Consider the following 22,722-nt stretch of genomic DNA (forward strand, 5'->3'; position numbering starts at 1 on the left):
CTTGGAGAGTCTGTTTCCACTGCCGACGAAGAAATGCAATTTGTTGCAGCAAGTGTACCAGTGACACCGCTCCTATCTCCGTCAGATGACCCCACTTTATGGCCTCAAAGAATCACAGACTTCAACAGAACCGAACTAGTAAAAAGAGGCCCAAAGCAGGTGATGGACACAGCGAAGAATCAAGACTTGCCCTCTCAGAGATTTTGTAAGGAGAACTATTACATCACACTTAAAAACGGAGAGAAAATTAAGCGGTCATGGCTACTGTACTCAGAACCCGAGGATAGGATTTTCTGCTTTTGTTGCATGCCATTTGGGAAACGAGATGTAAGTCTGGCAAAAGATGGATTTAACAACTGGAAATATATCGGTGAATGTCTAAAAGGTCACGAACGCTCTAAAGCGTACATTCGCAGCATGGAGGCATGGCATAGTCTGAAAGCTGGAATTACCGGTAAGAAGACGATTGACACCCGTAATATGGAGCTAATTGAGAGTGAAAAAAAATCACTGGAGAGCTTTGATTACCAGAATAATCAGCATCATCGGTTATTCAGGTCAGGTGGAATTGCTTGCTAAATTTGACCCCGTAAAGAGTGAACATGTCAGAAGAATTGCAAAAACGTGAGATAAGCCATTATCTAAGCAAGGACATTCAGAACAAACTAATCATAAGGATGGGGGAGATGGTTGTTGCGGCAATTACTGAGAGAGTTCACCGTGCAAGACATTACGTGGTGATTATGGACTGCACACTCGACTTAAGTCATGTTGAACAGATGTCCGTCGTTTTGCGTTTTGTTAACTGTGATAACACCGGTGTTTCAATAGCAGAGCACTTTACTGGATTTCTGCCGGTAGAATCCACAACAGGCGAAGCACTCTGCGACACTTATATGCCATCTTGAGAAACTGGGCCTAAATATTGATGACTGCAGGGGCCAGAGTTATGACAACGGGAGTAACATTAAAGGTAAAAATCAGGGAGTGCAAAAACGAATCATTGATAATGAACAGCAAAGATCTCTACAACCACAGCTTGAACCTGGTTGTTTGAGATGCAGCCAAGTCATCAGTGCAATTTGTAACCTTTTTTGGAGTGCTACAGAAAATCTTTGTCATCTTTAGCTCTTCAGCTGCTTGTTGGTCCATACTGAAAGATATTGTGACGACCTTTACAGTCAAACCCCTCTCAGACACTCGCTGGGAATCGCGCATTGACAGTGTAAAAGTGTTAAGATATCACTTGGACGAAGTACACAGTGCGCTGGAGGCATTGGTGGATCATTCAGTCAGCAAAGGACACAGCATGACCGCGACATTTTATCTGGGCCCTTTATCATGTGCATTGTTGTGTGGTATAACGTTTTATTTCATATTTATCGCACAAGCAAACTACTTCAGAGCCCGTCAGTCGCAATGGAAACCCTGAGAAATGAAATCCGCGCAGTGGTGGAATTTTTTAAAGACTTCAGGGAGAATGGTTTTGCTACTGCTCACACAGACACACAAGAAACTGCAGATAAGGCCGGTGTGGAACTTGCATTCCCAGAGCAAAGACGTTGAAAAAGAAAAGCTGTGTTTGCTGACAAGAGTCCGGATGTCATCCCAGCAATAACACCAGAGGAGAGACACAAGCAAGATTTTTTTCTACCGTTACTAGATGACGCATTAACCAGTCTAACACAGAGATTCACACAGCTGAATATTTACACAGATTTGTTTGGATTCCTATTCAGCATTAATGAGATGCAGACAGCAATCAATGACAACATACTGAGTGACAAATGTCAACAATTCGCTGAAAAACTGGGGGACATTGATGCTGATGACCTGAGCCTAGAGATAGGCATAGCAAAAGCTATCCCAGTGGCAGGCCCTGTTCACCCTTTGATATGCTCAACTACATTTACCGAGAAAACCTACTGGATGTCTACCCAAACCTCAGCGTTGCCCTGCGCTTGTTGCTGACTGTGCCGGTAACAGTGGCCTCTGGAGAGAGAAGCTTTTCTCTACTCAAAAGGATGAAGAATTATTTGCGATCTACAATGTCACAGGACCATCTGAATGGACTGTCTGAAATTTCAATTGAGCATGAACTGTCTCGCAAACTGGACTACTCCAAGATTATTACTTCTAATGTTGAGTCAGTCAGCATTTATTTATCTTGGCTATTTGGTTGACTGAGGCTACATGTTGGCATTGTGTGCTTCTTTTGTTATTTGTTTGACTTTGTGTGGATTGGTGGGCAGCAATTTCATAATTTTTGATGTTGGTGATGCTGGCATGATGAAATAGGCTAGTTTGTGAAAACGGTTTGGATTATTATAGGATTACTATAGTGTGGATTATTAGGCAGCATTTTCTTCATTTGATATTACTATGGTGATGTTAACATGGTGATGTGTTGGTATCATGTGCAATAGTTGTATAAAAAAAAGTTTTTCCCTTGGCTTTTGGAACATGTGAATGGGCGGCATTTATAGTTTTGCCCAGGGTGCCTGGTTGGCATGCGCCGGCGCTGGGTCAAACATCCCGTAGACTTCAGATCAGACAAAACAAACAGAAGCAGCATAAAACATGGAGATATCAGCTCTCCTGTAGCTCCACTTTAGAGAGTGAGCACAAGGAGGAGGCGATACTGAAACAAGGACACAGTGTCAGAGATGAGAAGCAGCTCCACAGTTCAGCAGCTGCAGAGAGGAGGAGAGTGAAGGATCCTGGTTCAGTGAGTCTCTGGAGACACTGACATGTCTCCTAACGGCCACTAGGGGGCGGATAGACTAACTGAGAGAGGGAATGACTCCTAACGGCCACTAGGGGGCAGATAGACTAACTGAGAGAGAGTGAATGAATCAATATGAATAAATGAACGAAAACTCCTTTATTTACTTCCTTAGTAGTCTGAGAAGAAGCTCACACAACAATGCGACAGCTTCTGGGGGCAAGGGATAGAAATCCTGTACAGGAAACAGACGAGGCCGGGGGGAGGAGTTAACGAGTAAACACCCAGATATTTCCGCTGTTGTTGCAGTGAATAGTCACCGAGAAGGAAACTACTAAATGGTAAAAAGTGAGCTAAGTGAGGAGGATTTTAACAAGTTTATTGCTGTTGTGGAACGTGTATCTGGACTAGACGTTCTGGCTTGTTTGCCCGGAGGATTTGGGAAAAGTCTGATATATCAGGCTGGGCAATGTTGAACTCCACGTTAGCTGAAGAGGGATACAGGTGTGTTTCTATTTACAAGCTGCATTCCAAACATGCTGAGATGACGCTGAGGCTTAAAATCCCCACCCCCTCAACCATGATTCATGGTTTTCTATGTCAACGTTTTTCAATGTCAACGCTCCCTCTGCACAGAATCTGGATACGTTGCTACCAGACCCTTGATATAATATCAAGGGTCTGGTAGCGAGACTACTTCCTTAGTAATACTACTAACTGGAGCTTAGCAGAGTAAAAATTTACCCAGAATGGTATGCAACATGGGCGACAGTGATTTTTGTCACATACTGCCATTCACAATGACTGATAATGAGCCAAGTGAGACACAATAAATGAGAAATGAATATAGAAAGTATTTCTATTTAAAACCCATTATTATAACTTGTTATAACACTTGTTATTACTGGCCTATACTCAACCTATTTTGCAGTAGTTCTCTGTTGTGATGTTTACCATCTTCACAGGCTTGATATTATTTTGTTTAACGAATCCTATCCAGACGTCTTGAACACTGTTTTTTGCCTTTTGATTTAGTAACACCTTTTTTAAATTCTGCCTTTACAAAAATCATAATAAATGGAATATTAGAATTCTCCACAAATTGCCAAAATGACAGCAGACCACATACAGCCAAGATTTAAACTTAAGTCTCGATTTTTTTCCAACAATGTGACATTGATATTTCCTGAATCAAACCACTCTTACACCTCTCTCTCTCTGACTTAATTTCACTTTCACTTATCAGCAGATTATTTTCTCCACCAAAAGGTATTGGAACCAGCAGTTTACATGACAGTTTACCCAGCATATCTTTTACCTGACTGTTATCATCTACCGTTACGAGGCTTTTTGATAGTTTCTTAAAAAATACATCAATGAAAAAACGGTTTGAATGTGTTAAGTTAGTGATAATGTGGTTAATGTAGTTAGTGATTAACAGGATCCACCACTAAAAACACAGAATTACCTTAAAGTGAGTTAAAATAAGGTTTCTGTCATGGTCCCTGCCTGGCCCTTGTGTTTTCCTTGCGTTTCCCCTTCCTTGTGTTCCTAGTGCTCCCCTGTCGGTCTCTCTCCCTGTCCGTGCTTTGTTTGTGTGTGGGTGTGGTCTCCCTTCCCTGTTCTCCTGGCTCCCTCTCCCTCAGCAGGTACATGCAGAGGGGCGGGGCCGATCTCCACGGGAGTGAGGCTCACAAGGCACACCTGTCTCTCATCCCGCAATCAGCCCGGCTTCTTAAGCCTGCTCCAAATTCTCCCCAGTGCCAGATGATTCCCGCACATGCTCGTGTCTCATGCCTCCCCGCTCTCGTGAAGATCTCCTGTCGTAGTGTTTCCTCAGCGTATCACTTGTAGATACTCTAGTCCCAGTTTTCTAGTGAGTTTTTGTTAACTTTCGGAAATAAACTGTTTTTGTTCGATTCTGCATCTGGGTCCTGGCTCTCCTTGGACACACCCCTAACAGAATCATCTGGCCAGTATGGACCCAGCAGACACACCCTCAGCAACTGGATTACAGACTATTTCCCTTTTTGCTTACTTCGCCCGTCAAGCAGCTTTGTCTGCTAGCAACCGGCCAGCTAGCTTCCTGCCTGCATCTTGCCATGTGATTCAGCCTGCTTCACAGCCTGCTAACCACCAGCATGATAGCCACCTGCATCCTATACTCCAGCGTGTACCTCGGTCTGCACTTCAGACTGCTCGCAACCAGCCTGCACCCCGGACTGCTCGCAACCAGCCTGCACCCCGGGCTGCTCGCAACCAGCCTGCACTCCAGTCGGTTAGGCTCGGGTTTGTGAGTCTGCAACCTGCCTGTCTTGAGCCGGTTAGCCCGCCACCTACCTGCCTGTCCTGATTCTGCATTCCCTGTGACTAATATGGATCAGCTGTGGAGCCACCCTGACGTCCCGCGGTCACCCAATGAAGGGACTCGCCTTGCCTTTTTCTCGGGGAACCGCGGAGTCTCCAAGAGGAGGCGAGGTCCCCATGGCTCCCGACGCCACTGGCTCTCTCAGCAGCCCAGCGCCACAGAGTCTCCGCTGCCCAGCGCCACAGAGTCTCCGCTGCCCAGCGCCACAGAGTCTCCGCTGCCCAGCGCCACAGAGTCTCCGCTGCCCAGCGCCACAGAGTCTCCGTTCCCCAGCGCCACTACTGATGTCCAGCCTGTCCCTGCTGAGCTGCAGCAATCTCCTGTCCCTGCAGAGCTGCAGCAGTCCCCTGTTCCTGCAGAGCTGCAGCAGTCCCCTGTTCCTGCAGAGCTGCAGCAATCCCCTGTTCCTGCACCGCAAGAGCTCCCTGTCTCTGAGCTGCGGCGGTCTCCTGTCCCTGCTGAGCTGCAGCAATCTCCTGCCCCTGCTGAGCTGCAGCAATCTCCTGCCCCTGCTGAGCTGCAGCAATCTCCTGCCCCTGCTGAGCTGCAGCAATCTCCTGCCCCTGCTGAGCTGCAGCAATCTCCTGCCCCTGCTGAACTGCAGCAATCTCCTGCCCCTGCTGAGCTGCAGCAATCTCCTGCCCCTGCTGAACTGCAGCAATCTCCAGTTCCTGCTGAGCTGCAGCAATCTCCTGCTCCTGCGCCGCAAAAGCTCCCAGTCCTCGAGCTGCGGCAGTCCCCTGTTCCTATGCTGCAAGAGCCTTCTGTTTCTGAGCTGTTTAAGCCTTCTGTTCCTGGACTGCTACTGTCTTCCATTCCTGTGTTGCAGCAATCCGCTGAGCCTGAATTGCAGCAGTCTTCAGTACCAGTTCTGCTGCAGTCTCCTGTGGCTGGGCTCCAGCAGCCTCCTGTTTCTCTGGCTCCTCCGGCCATGCCTGCCGTCATCCGGCCAGATTCCCAACTGTCGGCCGCATTTGCTGACGCCCTACTATTCCCCGTCGACTGTTCCCTCCGACGGCCTCTGCAGGACTCCGGTCCTGCATTCCAGTCTCTGGCCAGCTCCAGTGACTCTAGTGACTCCAGTGACTCCGATGACACCGTCGACTCCAGTGACACTGACTACTCCAGTGACACCGACAACTTCTATGTCTCCAGTGACCCCTGTAGCACCGGTACCGGCCCTGCTCTCCAGCCGCCGGCTGCCGGCCCTGCGCTCCAGTCTCCGGCCTCCGGTCCTGCGTTCCAGTCTCCGGCCTCTGCTCCTGCGTTCCAGTCTCCGGCCTCTGCTCCTGCGTTCCAGTCTCCGGCCTCTGCTCCTGCGTTCCAGTCTCCGGCCTCTGCTCCTGCGTTCCAGTCTCCGGACTCCGGTCCTGCACTCCCGCCGCCGGGCTCCAGTCCTGTACTCCAGACGCTGGAAGCTGATCCCGCAACCTGCCCCGACCTGCAGCCGAATCTTCTGGTGCTTGCTGCATTTCCTGACCTCCACCAACGTCGTGGACCTCCTGTGCGGCCCAGCCTACGTCGTGGACCTCCTGTGCGGCCCAGCCTACGTCGTGGACCTCCTGAGCGGTCCCGCCTATGTCGCCGACCTCCTGAGCGGTCCCGCCTATGTCGCCGACCTCCTGAGCGGTCCCGCCTACGTCGTCGACCTCCTGCGCGGTCCCGCCTACGTCGCCGGTCTCCAGGTCATCCTCCTGGGCGATTCCGCCTGTGTGGTCGTCCTCCAGAGCTGCTCCGTCACTCTGGTCGTCCTCCAGAGCTGCTCCGCCACTCTGGTCGTCCTCCTGCCCGTCCTCCAGAGCTGCTCTGCCACTCTGGTCGTCCTCCAGAGCTGCTCCGTCACTCTGGTCATCCTCCGGCTCGTCCTCCAGAGCTGCGTCTCCTACATCGCCAGCTTCCAGGTCGATCTCTGGAGCTGCCCCGTCTTCGTCGCCAGTATTCAGGCCATCGTCCAGACCTACACTGCCCCTCTGTCCTGCCTCCAGGCCGTCCGCCTGAGGTTTCCTGCTCGGCCTCTGTCCTGCCTCCAGGTCGTCCGCCTGAGGTTCCCTGCTCCGCCCCTGTTCAGCCCCCAGGTCACTTGCCCCTGAATCCCTCCTCCGGACCCCCTCCGCCCACCCTGCTCGGTGTCCCTGACCAGCCTGGTGGGACGTCTGGTAGCCGTCCCTTGAGGGGGGGGTACTGTCATGGTCCCTGCCTGGCCCTTGTGTTTTCCTTGCGTTTCCCCTTCCTTGTGTTCCTAGTGCTCCCCTGTCGGTCTCTCTCCCTGTCCGTGCTTTGTTTGTGTGTGGGTGTGGTCTCCCTTCCCTGTTCTCCTGGCTCCCTCTCCCTCAGCAGGTACATGCAGAGGGGCGGGGCCGATCTCCACGGGAGTGAGGCTCACAAGGCACACCTGTCTCTCATCCCGCAATCAGCCCGGCTTCTTAAGCCTGCTCCAAATTCTCCCCAGTGCCAGATGATTCCCGCACATGCTCGTGTCTCATGCCTCCTCGCTCTCGTGAAGATCTCCTGTCGTAGTGTTTCCTCAGCGTATCACTTGTAGATACTCTAGTCCCAGTTTTCTAGTGAGTTTTTGTTAACTTTCGGAAATAAACTGTTTTTGTTCGATTCTGCATCTGGGTCCTGGCTCTCCTTGAACACACCCCTAACAGTTTCTCAGACAAGTACAACATTGATGACACTTCATCAACGATGTTGTGGAAACATCTTTTCATGTATTATATTTACTTATTTAACCAGGCTGGTTTCACTGACATGACTTCCTTCTGTAACACTTGACCAATGATTCTTCCTCAGCAAGGGAGGCACACAAATACCAGATTTTCCTCAGTTAGACGTTTTTATTTTTACACATTAGGAGGATAATGCTCCTAAATCTGTAATTGGCGAATCAGCTTTGCAGACAGTCTGTAAATTTACTACCTTAAAAACAGTGGCACACACACACACCAGAAAACAAAACAAAGCATTAGTAAAATAGCGTCCCTCCTATTTATATATCATGTGCACAAATGAAGAATATCAATGGACACTTGACATACCACATCAACTGCCTTCAGCCGTACAACCCCTCAGGACCCAATGTTATCCAGTGAGAACCTCACCCCCCTGCCAGCAGCACATAAAAAATACATTCAGTGGTCACACCAGTCACCAACATTTCAACCCAACCATACAAATGGACATGACATTCACATACCAGTGCAACTGCAATACTGCCTCCTGTCACACTGCTGGCATCCCCCAACCTGTAGCCAATGCGCCCACTACCACGATAAAACATGAAGTACATCACATTGTTATTGTGCCTCTTATCCCAGATTAAAACAGTACTCACGTACAGTTAAAATATCTACTTACATCTTGTCATGGGCAGCAGGCTCACGCCAAACAATGAGACGAGGATATATATATATATATATATATATATATATATATATATATATATATATGTATATATTATTTAAGTTGGGGTCCTATGAGAAATATTTTATATAGAAAATAAATTATTGTTTGCTTTCCACTGTAACAATAAGGGGCTGGTTATGTAGGAGCCATTTTGATAATATTGGCAAGTTTAGTTTTGTCTGTTTTGGTTTACGTCTTAGTTCATTTCTGTAATTTATAGATGGGTAGAATATGGATTAGTGAAATTTGATTTATGTAATGGATAATGTTAAGAAGATGCTTTTATTTTGAAAAGGGTTTACCTGTCAAGTCAAGTCAAGTTTATTTACAGGGCACATTTAAAACAACCAGCGTTGACCAAAGTGCTGTACAAGTACTGAAGAAGGAGAATAAATTATAGTAATAAAAAGCAACGGAGGCAATTCAATGTAGTTAAAATTACAAAAGTAGAACACACAATAATTCAAACAACTCGTAAACACACATGCACACACATGAGAGACAGAAATACATAGTCGTATCAAGTTGATTCAAAGGCCAAGAAATAAAGGTGGGTTTTAAGGTGTTTTTTAAAAGTGGAGGTAGAGGGGGCAGATCGGATAAAATTGGGGAGACTGTTCCACAGTCTGGGGGCTACGACCTCAAATGCCCGATCACCAATGTGCTTTAATTTAGAGCGTGGAACAGCCAGGAGATTTCTATTAGATGATCTTAGGGTCTTAGGGGTCGAGTAGGGGTGTAGAAGTTCCGAGATATAAGTAGGGGCCGGCCCGTTCACAGCTTTAAAAACAATCAACAAAATCTTAAAATCTATTCTAAAGTGAACCGGGAGCCAGTGAAGGGAAGCAAGTATAGGGGTGATGTGATCTCTTTTCTTGGCACCAGTCAGAAGTCTAGCAGCGGCGTTCTGTACAAGTTGTAGGCGGTACATGGAAGAGTGATTGGTACCAGTATAAAGTGAGTTGCAGTAGTCCAAGCGGGAGGATATGAAGGCATGGATGACTTTCTCTAGGTCTTGGAAGGATAGGAGGGATTTGATTTTAGCAATGGTCCTAAGCTGGAAAAAACTGGCTTTTATTACAGTGTTGATTTGTTTATCCAATTTGAGCGCCAAGTCAAGGGTCACGCCAAGGTTTTTGGAGGTGGATTTGACATATGAAGCCCAAGGACCAATGCACTGTTTTATTACTTTTGATAGGTGGTCAGGGCCTATTATGAGGATCTCCGTTTTGTCTGGGTTTAACTGGAGGACATTTTGTGCCATCCAATTCCTAATAGCAGTAAGGCAATCTTGGAGAGTGGATAGTCTGCTGAGGTCGGTAGGGTTTACAGAGACATATAGCTGGGTGTCATCCGCATAGCAATGGTAAGATACACCCTCGAATTGGTGGATTAACTGACCTAAAGGGAGCATGTAAAGGGTGAATAGGATCAGACCCAAGATTGATCCCTGAGGCACCCCACATGTCAGTAAGGCTGGGGAGGAAGTGTAGTCACCTATAGAGATTGTGAATGATCTGTTAGAAAGATAGGAATAGAACCACTCAAGGCCTGTTCCAGTAATGCCAGCCCACTTGTTTAGCCTAGTAAGGAGGATACGGTGATCAATGGTGTCGAATGCAGCAGTAAGATCGAGTAGTATTAAAACAGAGCATTCTCCTACATCAGGGTGCATTAGAATGTCATTTGAGACCCTAATAAATGTGGTTTCGGTAGAGTGGTGCTGACGGAAGCCTGATTGGAATTTGTCATAAATATTGTTTACTTGCAGCACTTCTAGGAGTTGTGTAGAGACTACTTTTTCTAGGACTTTGGAAATGAATGGCAACTTGGAAATAGGTCAGTAGTTATGTTAGAGAGAGGGGTCAAGGGTAGGTTTTTTTAAGATCGGCTGGATGCTGGCTTGTTTGAAGTAATCTGGAACACAGCCAGAGGTCAATGAGCTATTTACAATATTGAGCAGACTGGGGCCAATGGCAGATATTGCCTCCTTGAGAAGAGGAGTGGGGATAATATCAAGAGAGCTAGATGATGATTTCATTTGGGAAATCGTTTCAGTAAGGTCCTGCAAAGAAATAGGGTTAAACTGGCTCAGGAGGGTGGGGCAGGCTGCGGTAACCACGCTAGTGGGAGAAGACGAAGTGATCTGCGATCTGATACCATTGATCTTATTGACAAAGAAGGATGAGAAGTTTTCACAGTCAGCATTGGAAGAGGCATGGAAAATTGGGGGAACAGGATTAACAATCTTATTCAATGTGTTGAACAGGACTTTAGGGTTATTCAGGTTGAAGGTAAAATAGGCAGCTCTAGCATCCTTAACGTATTTGTTGTATGAGAACAGAAGATCTTTTAAGTGCGAATAATGTACTTGAAGTTTGCTTTTTTTCCACCGCGTCTCAGCCTTTCTGCATTCTTGTCTCAGCCTCCGTGAGTCATTATTCAACCAAGGGGAAGATCGAGGCAAGATGGAGCTAGTTTTGATAGGGGCAATTTTGTCTAAGGTGGAGGAGCATATTAAAACAATTCACTATGCCATTTGTATGTGTAATACTAGTCATGGATTCCGTAGCAGCAGTAAAGGCAGATGAGAAATTAATGGCAGTCTGATCATTGAAAATGCGAGAGCGTATGATTCGTTTAGGATGCTGGGAGTCTGCTTTGAGAGAGATATTAAAACCAATACATTTGTGGTCAGAAACAAATACATCAGTAATGCACAAATAATTTAGGTCCAAGCCAAAGGTAAAACCAAGTCCAATGTGTGACCATGGATGTGGGTGGGACCTGAGACATGTTGGACTAAGTTGAAGGACTCAGTAGTGTTTAAAAATTCAGAGGCAAAACTGTTTGAGGGAACATCAACGTGAATATTGAAATCACCCAGAAGAAGCACTCTATCAGACATTGGCATAACAGGTCAGAAAAATCTTGCATGAAATTGTTGCAGAGCTTAGGGGGTCTATAAATCAGGACACAAAGTATGGGGAGATCTTTAAAGTTAATTGTAAAGCTAAGGTGCTCAAAGGTGTCGAATGTGCCAAGAGTGGTGTGAGAGCAAATAATACTCTCATTATAAATTACTGCAACACCCCCTCCGCACCTAGAAAGCCTGGTCCGGTGAAGATGGGAAAAAGAGGGGGGTGTAGCTTCAATCAAGGATATAGACTCTCCCTCTCTTAGCCAGGTTTCGGTTAACATAAAGATGTCAAAGTTATTTGTTTTGATAAGATCGTGACTAATGAAAGACTTGTTGGTAAGAGATCTAATATTTAGCAAACCAAACCTCCAGGTGATGAGTGGAGTCTGGGGTATGATACGGGCCGGGGCTGGGATCGGAACTGCAAGCAAATTTCTCAGATTCCTGTAAGCTAAGTTCACACTGCAATTAGTGGGTCGATTATTAATTATAACTGGGATGTAAGTGGATTGTGTGAGAGAATGATTGTGATGGGTTTGGCTGGACTGGCGTCAGGGACTGAAAGCCTTACATGAGGTCAAAGCAAGGTTCATGTTCATGGCAAGAAGGTGGAAGCCGGACAAAAGGCCGGAGTCTGTTACAAAAGGCAATAAAATTATCTACAAAAGGAATGCCTATGGAGCAACAGTAGCCCTTTAGCCAGGTCTGTAGTTGTCGAATGCGGCTGAATGCAGTATCCCCATAGCGGGGAGAGGGCAGAGGGCCAGATATGATGCAGTTCTTACCGGGGCCCAGCAGGGTATCAGTGAGGGTGATGAAATCGTCCTTAAGCCTCTCTGATTGGCGGAGCTTAATGTCATTCGATCCTACGTAAATGATGACTGTAGATGCAGTATTGTGATCACGTAGCAGGGGCGGGATTATAGAGTTAATGTCTAGAACCTTGGCACCTGGGTAGCAAAATGTTTCAGCATTCGGTAGCGAAATGTGGCGGACCATGGAAGAGCCCACAATCAGCAAGGGCAGCAGTCGGCGGTGTGGCGAGGGAGGGTGCGGAGGCCTCTCCCGTAGCCATCTCCCGGAGGAATTGAGATGCTTCGCCCCAGGGGGATGTGTTGAGGAACTAAGGCTGGGAGAAGGGATAGGATCCGGCGACGGCGAAGGCAGTCGCGAAATAGGCCATCTTCGGTGTCGCCTTGTAGAGCTGTTGCACCTCACCAGGGAGGGTGGACGGCCATCCGTGGAGAGCGAGGTGGCAGCTACCGTGGCAGCGGCAGTGCCACAGACAGTGTGGCAGTGGAATAGGGGTGGGACCAGTCGACATGGGACAGAGGAGCTGCTCCAAGCCGTGCCTGGAATCGGTTGTCCAGTTTTAATTCCTCAGGCAAGGGATGTGAGTGTGTCTTTCGTCGCTTGCTACCGGCGACCATGGACCATGATGGATGAGAGGCAGGAGTGGAACACATCTGAGTCTTGGGCACTGCTCTGAGCCTGGGCCACAGGTCATCCAACCGAGCCGGATGAGTATCAGGTGATACCGGATTGCTCTGGTCACTGACCGGGGGGAACCAGGGGAGGGTGGAGTTGTTGTAGGGGAGTTCAGTCTGGTGCTCCTGAACGTCACGACTACCTCTGGAGATGTTCAAGGCTGAGATGTGCTTAGCTTGGGTTGAAGCGACAGACGAGAAGCCGATGATAACATCATCTTTCCTTTCTGTAAAGTTGTGTCGCACTTTGAAGAAAGCGCCGCAATTGAGGAGAGAATTTCTTCTGACACATCGTCGGTAATGTCTTTAAACCATCTTTTTTTGGGCCCCGAGGTCAAGGGTCAAGTTTGTAGGGACCTGTGGGTAATTTATATGGTGTCGCAGGTAGCCAGTTTCTGTTTGTTAGGCAGACGCCAGCATACAGTTTTTCAACCGCTTTTGTTGTAGTATTATGGTCTTTTTTTTATAAGTTTGAACTGCCATTCCTTTGAAACCACACCTTCATACTGCTACCGCCAACCTGCCTCGATCAACACTACAATCAACCACTCAACAAGGTAAATGGCTGTCAACAACATTCATTCATGGAAAGCGTGTTGGAAACCCTGCTGTGGCGTCTATCTGGCTAGGTGGAACTTATTTGTTGGAAGCCACAGTCATCATTAAAAAAAAATGCAAACTACAAGAAAATAGGGAGAGAGAACAAAAAAACAAGACAAAAAAAATTAAATACTCTGAGTTAGCTAATAAACGGGAAGTTGTTACCTGAAGAACTTCACCAAACGAGGTAGTGTGTAACCTTCAATAACGTCAACCACAACAGACTGTCAAGACAGCTCAAAAATGTTAGCATAATATGTCAGGTCTTAAATTGTAAACTAATATTATTACCAGAGAAATTTCACGTTGTCCTATGAATATTTAGAAGCAAATTCAGTAAACAAAAGCAACTTCATTTAATCCAGCAGAGTTACCGATAGGGACTAGATAGGGATAGAGTTTACGCTCAGCTGGTGCAACTGGCTGCAGATCAGTTGGTGGCGGTAATGCACACTCAAACAAACAGTTGTTTGCCTATGACCAATAATTCTACAGAAGAAGAAGTCTGATGACGTCAGACCAGAGCAGCTCTTCCTGGTTACAGTCAAATATCCAACTAGGAAGCTAAGCTAGTCAGTTAGCTAGCCGTCTTCTCTCCTCCTTAGCTGAGCTCCGCCTGGATATCGATATTTGTAGTTATTGATAAGCAGGTGACTGTTAAAGTAAACCGGGATGTCTTTCCTGGAGAAGCCGTCCCCCGGCCGGCTGCTTCTGGACGACACCGTGCCGCTGACGGCGCTGATCGAAGCCAGCCAGAACCTGCAGTCCCACACGGTGAGTCCGCTGTCACACCGCTGTCACACCGCTGTCACACCGCTGTCCTCCGGTCATGGCTTCAAAATGTCTGGTTCTTTTCTAAAACGGGGTTACTTAAGTTATGCGTGGCGTCACGAGATCCATTATCGGATACAGTTTTCCTAGCTTCGGCGAGAATCTGCCTTTCCGTCTACTTTCAAGCCCGTCATTCTGTCACCCTAACCGCGAACAGCATATCAACACAGTCAAAGTACCTGCAAAAACATGACTATCGGTTGTTTATGTAAGTTGCGCGTATTTTTCTTTTTTACTGTGATGGATTATTACCGATGCAGCGTGTAAAACCTCAGACTCCATTATCGGACACGCAGCCAAGCCCGATTGGTAATGCTGTTATTGATTAAGCCATTTCCTGGAAACCCTTCCCATTTCTTCCTCCCCAACTATCTGTTGGTAAGAAAGAGATCTGGACTAGAGCAGTAACAGTAGGAGGCCTTGGAGCCACGACCGCAAGTCACTAGTCACAAATCTGACAACTTATTGCGGGCTTACGTATGATTTAGGATCTCTTCTGGATCGTCATGGTCTTCTGGTACATTTGGTATGCATTCGATCCACCAAGCAGCTCATAATTTTAATAAAATCTCAATTTTTAGTATTGGTACTCACTGTTGTTAAATTAATGGGAGAAGATCAGAGTAACAGGCGAACACATTTGTAATTTTGAAATTATATTGAAATAAATGCTGATTTGTGTGTTGTATATGTGCCGAATTTAAGAGTGACTGTTTACATTTGTATAATGTCTTAAGTCGTGTTGCAGAAGGTATGGGTCGTTTGCCGGTATGCACGGAAACATTAAATTGTCAGATTTGTGAACGGAGTCTGGTGTGACGTTGACGTGACGTTGTCGGGGCTACCTTAAGTAGATATGTAAATATGTGTATATCGTTAGGACATATATGGCATATGCATTGGTAAACTTGTGTAAACACTGTGGACTGACTGTCAGCGACCAGATCTAATGGGAGAAAGCAGAGCTGTAGGTCTGACGGGGACACGTCCGATAATGGAGGCACCTACATTAGGTTTGTTGACAGTCTGGGATCAGCTGAGCTAGCTCGTTAGCTTAGCATGCTAATGCCAGGCCATCCGAGTGTTATTGTTGTTGTCGTTATTATTATCCTAACGAAAGGAAAAGTAGATAACCACCAGTACACAGAATGAATACAAACCCACCAGGAATGAACATAACCTTAAAGGAAAGACAAATATTTATCAATTTCACAGCTTTCTTAAGACTGTAGAATAATACTCACATCTAAAATATTGAGTCAGTTCTTTTCTTACATGTCTCTAAGAACCAGTAATCCCTTAAAATAACCTTACATATTCATTAATTTACATTAATTCACCCCTTAATTCATGCATTCATTTATCGTATTTATCGTAATCGTGATATGAATTTCCGCAATAAACACATCGCACAGGGCTGCAATAACTGGAAGAGAGTGTAATACTGTTGCTGTAACTTAAAAAAGTGACAACAACTGAATCAGTGTTAATATTAGGCTACTTGCTGTAACAGCAACAGTATTACACTCTCTTTCAGTATGACTGAGTGGCAGTCAGTTGGCAGTGTATTGACCAGAACAACTGACAAAGCAAAGTTTTATGGGAAAGACTAGAATCCTTCTTACAGCTTTTTGGATTTTATCTAAGACAAGTAGAAGATGGTGGGTGGGATGACAAAGCATCTTTAGACCTATTATTTTCACAAATAAAGTTTACAGTTGCACTAATGCTGGAAATTAATTTAATTACACAGCAAACAGTATTCATTGTTGGGGTCCATACTTTCAGCACATGCAATCAGAGACACATTGAAATAGTATGGTTAATCTTTGTATTTATCGCATTTCATATTGCCATCGCAATATCCAACAAGTTTATCGCACATATTTTCTCCATATCGTGCAGCCCTAATCGAAACCTCCTTAAACTCCCTTTAATCTTGACTCCTTGCTTTCTAATTTAATGTAAAATTCAGGGAGACAGGGACTTTTCCATGAATTTCCACTTAATAACTCTGTAAACCTGCACAAAAAATCCCTTAATTTCTAGTGTCTCTGTGAATCAACCCATGAATAAATCCCTTATAAACCCATGATACTAACCTTACTTTAGTAAAGCTGTTATTTTTCATGGATAATTAATGTTTATGTAATGGAGAAATTAAGGACATTTGAGGGATAAAATTAAGGCGTTTGTTTTCGTAGTGTGTATGAATGTGAAATGTAGCCACTGAAAGGATAAAATGAATGAATGATATTTGAGTCGTCTTGCTTCTGTTACAGTCAGAGAAACCAAACCAGCAGGTTCCTACATGTCAGCACAAAGGTTCCTGCAGGTTTGGTTTTTTGAGGGAATGATAATTTTTACATCATTAATTTCATTTTCATTGAAAAACGTATTAAAATGATTATGGTGTGATTTTTGCGGGGATCTGTACCAAACAAAGATGTTTTCTTAAGTCTAGAATACGATGTGTAGGCAGGACATCTCTGCAGCACGACACACATTTCGCCTTTAACAAATATTGCCAGGGGGTTCCCCACATTTTTGACTAGCCAGCCAGATGGGTAAAGTAACCGGCTAAGGGATGTTTGTGGCGGCAAGATACATTTTTCCGGTGATGCCACTTCTTTACCAAACCTTAAATATATTTATGAAATGACAATTAAACAATTAAAATAACATGAATAAACATTTTTATTAAAGGCTCAATGCTCAATTGAAAAATAAACGGATAATCTTTATTAATTGTGAGTGTTTAATGTACTTTCTTGAGTCAGTGCAGAAATGCAATTTTTAATTGTAGGAAATAAGTAGGCTAAAACAAAAATATTATAACAAATAGTAATAAATATAAGAACAAAGTTCATATTTTAGTCTTCTCAGAGCAATACTGGATCTCTCTCCTGAGTACTACTGCACTCACAGAACTGAGATCCAATAATTATGGAAACATAAATCAGTTTAAATAATGAGGAAATGCCCCAATTTTACATGATCATAACACCTGCATACTGGGGCTTTAACAAACCCTCCTAAAACAGAAGCTGTGATCTTTCCCTGTTCCTCCCTTTATTTCTCCCATTTATATTTTGAACATTGGCAAAATGGAGTCAGTGTGCAAGTGGGACTTGTCAGGATTGGTTAAACTTGGGCGGCAACATCAAAATCAAGGACCAGAATGGCTCACGCAGATTAACATGACGTTGTTCAGTCAACAGCCTGCCCCCCCCCCCCACCTGAAAAAATCAGGTATTGACACTGAATGTGAGAGCAGTTTCGGTTAGTCCGAGCCGGGTGTAGCAGAATCGGACTGGACAACTTTTTGTTTTGTGACGTAAGGTGAAACACTCGTTACGTTATCATCGTTAATTTGAAAGAGACGGAGGTAACGTTATGTTAAGTGTTGTGAGACATTCTCAAATTTTCTATCCAGTCTGTTTCCTCAACATTGCGGTTGTTCCTCCAGTTCTGCGGTCTTCGGCGCTAATGTTGCTGTTAAAACTATCAAGTCCATGTGGCGAAAAAAGAGAATGTGACGCCGCTGTCAGTGGCGGTTTATTAAGACCTTATGGATAAATTGACGCCTCTGGTTACTGGTGTCAAGTAAACCGAAAATACAGGCAATGGTAGCCGCCATATTGATCTGAAGTAAACGTTACTATGGTTACAGACATTATTTACAGCCATCGCGAGATCGTAGGACTCGTGACTCCCATGTGCCATACATATGCGCATTCACTCAATTCGGTTGTCAGTACCAAATTCTGGCAGTGTGTACGCAGCCTTAGTGACATTCAGTTATAAAAGCAGCCGGCCAGTCAGAGCTGGGTAGACGGCTAAATAGCCGGCAACCGGCGCTTGGGGAACCCCCTGTATTGCACCTCCTGCGATTTGAAAATTGCAGTAGGCCATATTGCGATTTCGATAAAATTTCGATTAATTGTTCAGCCCTAGTCCAATGGAGCATTGATAGATTAATTTCAAATAAAACAACAACATGAAGGATTTTCATCATCAGTCATGTGACCTCAGCTCTGAACTTCTGGCTGGATGTTTGGTTTGAGGTCGACATCACGGTGTTTGGTTTGCTGTAAAACAGGAAGTCAGATGTTTCATCATCAGTCAGATGTTTCATCATCAGTTCATGTGAGTCAAGAGAGAAGAAGCTGGTCAGGAGAAAGCTGTCGACTCATTTGATGATGTGCTGTTTTCTGTTTTTACATGAGTCCATCTGTAAACTGTTTTTTGAGATATTATATATAATGATAATAATACATTTTATTTATAGGGCACTTTTCTTAACACAAGTTACAAAGTGCTTTACAAAAATAAAACAAATGACAGTAAAAATGAAATGAGAATAAAATAAAAACCACACAATTTAGAAGAGCACAGCACCAAGACGGTTTATGAAGGAAAGGCTATAAAATCTAAGAGGCTTTTATAAACCAGTCTGTTATCAAGAGAGATTTAAAAGAGAATGCAGCACAGACAAGATAAACAAACAAATAAAACGGAATAAAGAATAAAAAGAATCAACGCAATTTAAAAAAGCACAGCACAAAGAAGGTTTACAAAAGAGAGGCGATAAAATCTAAAGCTCTATTATAAACCAGTATGCTATCAAGAGAGATTTAAAAGAAAAAAACCACACAGGTGATTAAAGAAACAGCCACAGGATTAAGGAAAGGCTTTTTTGAACAAGTCTGTTTTTAACAGACGACACAGAATCAGGGTTTTTGTTTTCGCCCTGTTCCATCTGTTTGTTTGTCTCTTAGCAGGATTTCTTAAAAAGTTATCAATGGATTTGCACAAAACTTTGTGGAATGTTTGGTCATGGGTCAAGGAAGAACTGATTCACTTGTCACACCGATTGGCCAAAGGGGGGCGTGGCAGTGGGCGGGGCTTCTCACGAAAAGGCGTGTAACTAACCCTAACCATCAGACTTTGTGGTCAATCAGCAGACAGAAGAAGAGACAAACCCTCCATTATTGGACCAATCAGGTGTCCAGTGGTAGAAGAGCAGCTCTAATGGAAACTGAACAGACAGAGAGCTGATTGGTCATGTGGTGTTGAGATAATCAGATGAAATGATTAAAAGTGTGTAGAATGTGAACAGGCAGATCTCATGTCCCATTCAGGTCCAGTCAGGAAAATGTGAAACAAGTTGGTGATGTGGCATGGAAGAAATTATTAACTCTAATTAAATCAACATGCGGAACTGGCAGATCTTGACAGTTGCATAGTGTTGGTGGAGGTATATTATGTCATGTCATGTCATGTTGCAGACAGTGTATGGGAGCTGGGCAGACTGGTTTAACAGTGTTGTTTTGCAGCCCAGTGGATTAGCCAGCAGAGGTTTACATGCTGCCCTTTGGACCTGTCGCTCTGGTTCCTCTTCCTGCAGCGGGCAGCGAGCTCAGCTGTTTGTTTCTGGCAGCAGTCTGAATGACGGCTGCTCAGCTGCAGACTAGACTCACCAGACACTGACTAATATTTACCAGCATTTATCTGGTGGTCACTTACCATCCTCCAAAAAATTGTCGCAACACAGGTTATAAATAAGTAACACTATTGGTGGTTATTTCATTATTGCGAGGGAATTGCGTTCTACGGATAACTAACAAGGACAAAAGGCCACAGTAGTGAATTCCTTTACCTGTCATGCCTGGCTCAACATGCTACAACAATAAAGTCAAAACATCCATACAGATGCCTCATGTAGCATGGTGTATTGTAGTCTTTTTGTGTAATGTCCCGCTGCACTGTGGTCCTGGAGGAACGACATTTCATTCTTCTGTGTATATGGTTGAATGACAATAAATCTGCTTGACTTGATCTGCTTGACTAAAATATCAGTAACATAATTATCAAATGATGGCGTCCTAAAGAAGCAGGGGAATGGCTTTTTAGGACACATTTTGTCAGTTTTTTTACTGAATGATCTAAGCTGTTCAGCTAGCTCTCTTACTGAATAAACAAAGGAATTAACTAACAGCCGGTTCTCCAATGTTCCTCCATGATGGAGTCGCACCTGTTGATAGCAGATTTGTGATGCAACTGTAAAACCAAATTTCCTTGACAGGAGAATAAAGAATTGGATTGAATTGAATTGTTTTTGTGAGGTGTGGAGTTAAAGATGTTTGAAAACTTCTGGTTGCGACATCCAGCCCCTGTTGCAGTTTCTAAACCGTTTCAAAACACATGAGGAACTTTCCAGAGAAGGATTGTTGCGGAAATCCAGAGTCGGGCAGCGGGGATTAGATGGTGCGAGGGCTGCTGGGATTAGATCAGCCGGGCACTGCTGATGGAGGCTTGGAAGGAAACGTTGAAATATTGAAATAATATGAGATGGTTTTCTTTACTGTGATGATGGCACCATGATGTTGAGTCAGACGGTACAGCTCTGTTGTCTCCATGACACCAGTGAAGAAGAAGAAGAAGAAGAAGAAGGTCCTCCAGGGTGTTATGGCTTTTCTACAACGGTTACCAACATGTGTACTGTCTGAAGTTTTTACTCTACATACATGATAACAAAAAAACAGGAGAAAACAAGAAAGATGGCCAACTAGTTCTCTGGTTAAAAGCGCCGGCGTAGTAACCAGTAAAGCAGCGGCAGGGCTTTGAGTCTGAGGAGAATCGGCTGCCTGCTTGGCTGAAATGAACTGGATAATTCAGTAATAATAAATATCATGCGCCAATAACAGTGTCTAAAATTAACCTTTTGGCCTGACAGATTCGCCCACCAAAGGCAAACTTTACCGACATTTGGTTAATTTAGTTAGTTTAGTTAATTTAATTTCAGACCATGAATAACAATCTGTAATTCTAAAAATTCTGGATTACTTATTTTTTGACACTATAATATTAATTGAAAGTGTGAATTCTATGATATTTAGTGACATGATGTAAAATCCTCTGTGTAATGTTAGTGAAAATGTTAATCCTGCTCTATAATGTTAATTCAAAATGTGAACTCTATGTTTAATGAAATTTGAACTTGTTTCCTTGATTCATTCATTTTCTCTGCGCGCTTCATGCTTTTTAGGATGGCAGAGCTTGTGAACTCTGCTGTATAATGTTAATTGAAAATGTGTATTCTATAATGTGAACTCTGTTGATTGGAAATGTGAATTCTTGCCGCCTCTTTCTGTTCTAAAAGTTAATAAATGCGTTCTTTCTCTCTCTGCTGTTTGATAAAGCAGAATGAAGTGATGGTCAGAAGAAAGTGACGTCGTTTCTTTCTTTCTCTCACAGGAGTACATCATCCGAGTCCAGAGGGGCGTGTCTTCAGAGAACAGTTGGCAGGTAAATACACCAATCAGAATCTCTTTACCAGGGACTCGACCAATGAGAATCCGCTTGGTAGAGAAACAGAGCAGTCAGAATCTGTTCGGCAGATAAATTGACCAATAAGAATCTTGTTTGGCAGATATATCGAGTAATCAGATTGTTTGACAACTCGACCAATCGGAATCTGTAAGGCAGAAACTTTGGCCAATTGGAATCAGTGTACAGATAAATCGACCAATCACAACCTCTTTGTCAGGAAATGGACCGATAAGAATCTGTTTGGGACATAAGTTATGAAAATACCGTTTCACATTTCAGTTGTTTATGAGACTGTCTCATCCAGAGAGACTGACAATGAGTAAATATGTAATAACTTCATACTCTATCAGAACATAAAACATCAACATAAAATATGTAATAACTTTGTAATATGTGATTTCTACTGACAGTATTTCACCCAAAATCCCATTCAGTCTGTCTATAGGAGAAAAAAAATGGATCCTGAAAGCTTGAAATGATGACAACACTGAGAGGAATATTACTGGCATAATGACACCAGACTGTGTGTGTGTGTGTGTGTGTGTGTGTGTGTGTGTGTGTGCGTGTATGTGTGTGTGTATGTGAGTTTCCAACAGTATCATATGTGTTCCTGTGTTGCAGGTGATTCGGCGCTACAGTGACTTTGACGTTCTCAACAGCAATCTGATGGTGAGTCCTTTCACATCCGCATGTAAAAATATAAGAGTCATGTCATGTTCGGAAAATGGGACACAATCTCACCAAATGATTGACAGCACAACATTAAACCAAATGATGGCACTTTTTAAAGGACAGTAGCAAGTTCTTGGTTGACTACGTCATTGACAGTATAGGATTAAAGCAAATAATAGTTTTTAATGGATGGAAGGGAGCTAGGTTGTCAATGAAAATGCTTTCAGAGACTGGATCCCCTAGAAGATACTGAATGATGAACTTCAGGTAATAATCCTTTTACGAAATCAGTATGTAGTGTTTAGGAAACAAACTCCTCACCTGTTGTTGAGTCGGAGCACCATGTTCACGCATTCACACTTTCACAAGCCTCGTC

General features: G+C 44.2%; 1 protein-coding gene across 1 annotated transcript in view; it reads left to right on the forward strand.

Moving 5' to 3' along the window:
* Positions 1–14,057: 14,057 nt before the first annotated feature.
* Positions 14,058–22,722, forward strand: part of pxk (PX domain containing serine/threonine kinase) — a 39,833-nt gene continuing 31,168 nt past the window's right edge. The window contains 3 exon segments of the mRNA XM_078283864.1: positions 14,058–14,282; positions 21,600–21,650; positions 22,296–22,343. Of these exon segments, the coding sequence (XP_078139990.1) occupies positions 14,181–14,282; positions 21,600–21,650; positions 22,296–22,343 (201 nt within the window). The 5' untranslated portion in view covers positions 14,058–14,180.

This window comes from Centroberyx gerrardi, chromosome 5, assembly GCF_048128805.1.
Source record: "Centroberyx gerrardi isolate f3 chromosome 5, fCenGer3.hap1.cur.20231027, whole genome shotgun sequence".
In the NCBI taxonomy this organism is placed as follows: Eukaryota; Metazoa; Chordata; class Actinopteri; order Beryciformes; family Berycidae; genus Centroberyx; species Centroberyx gerrardi.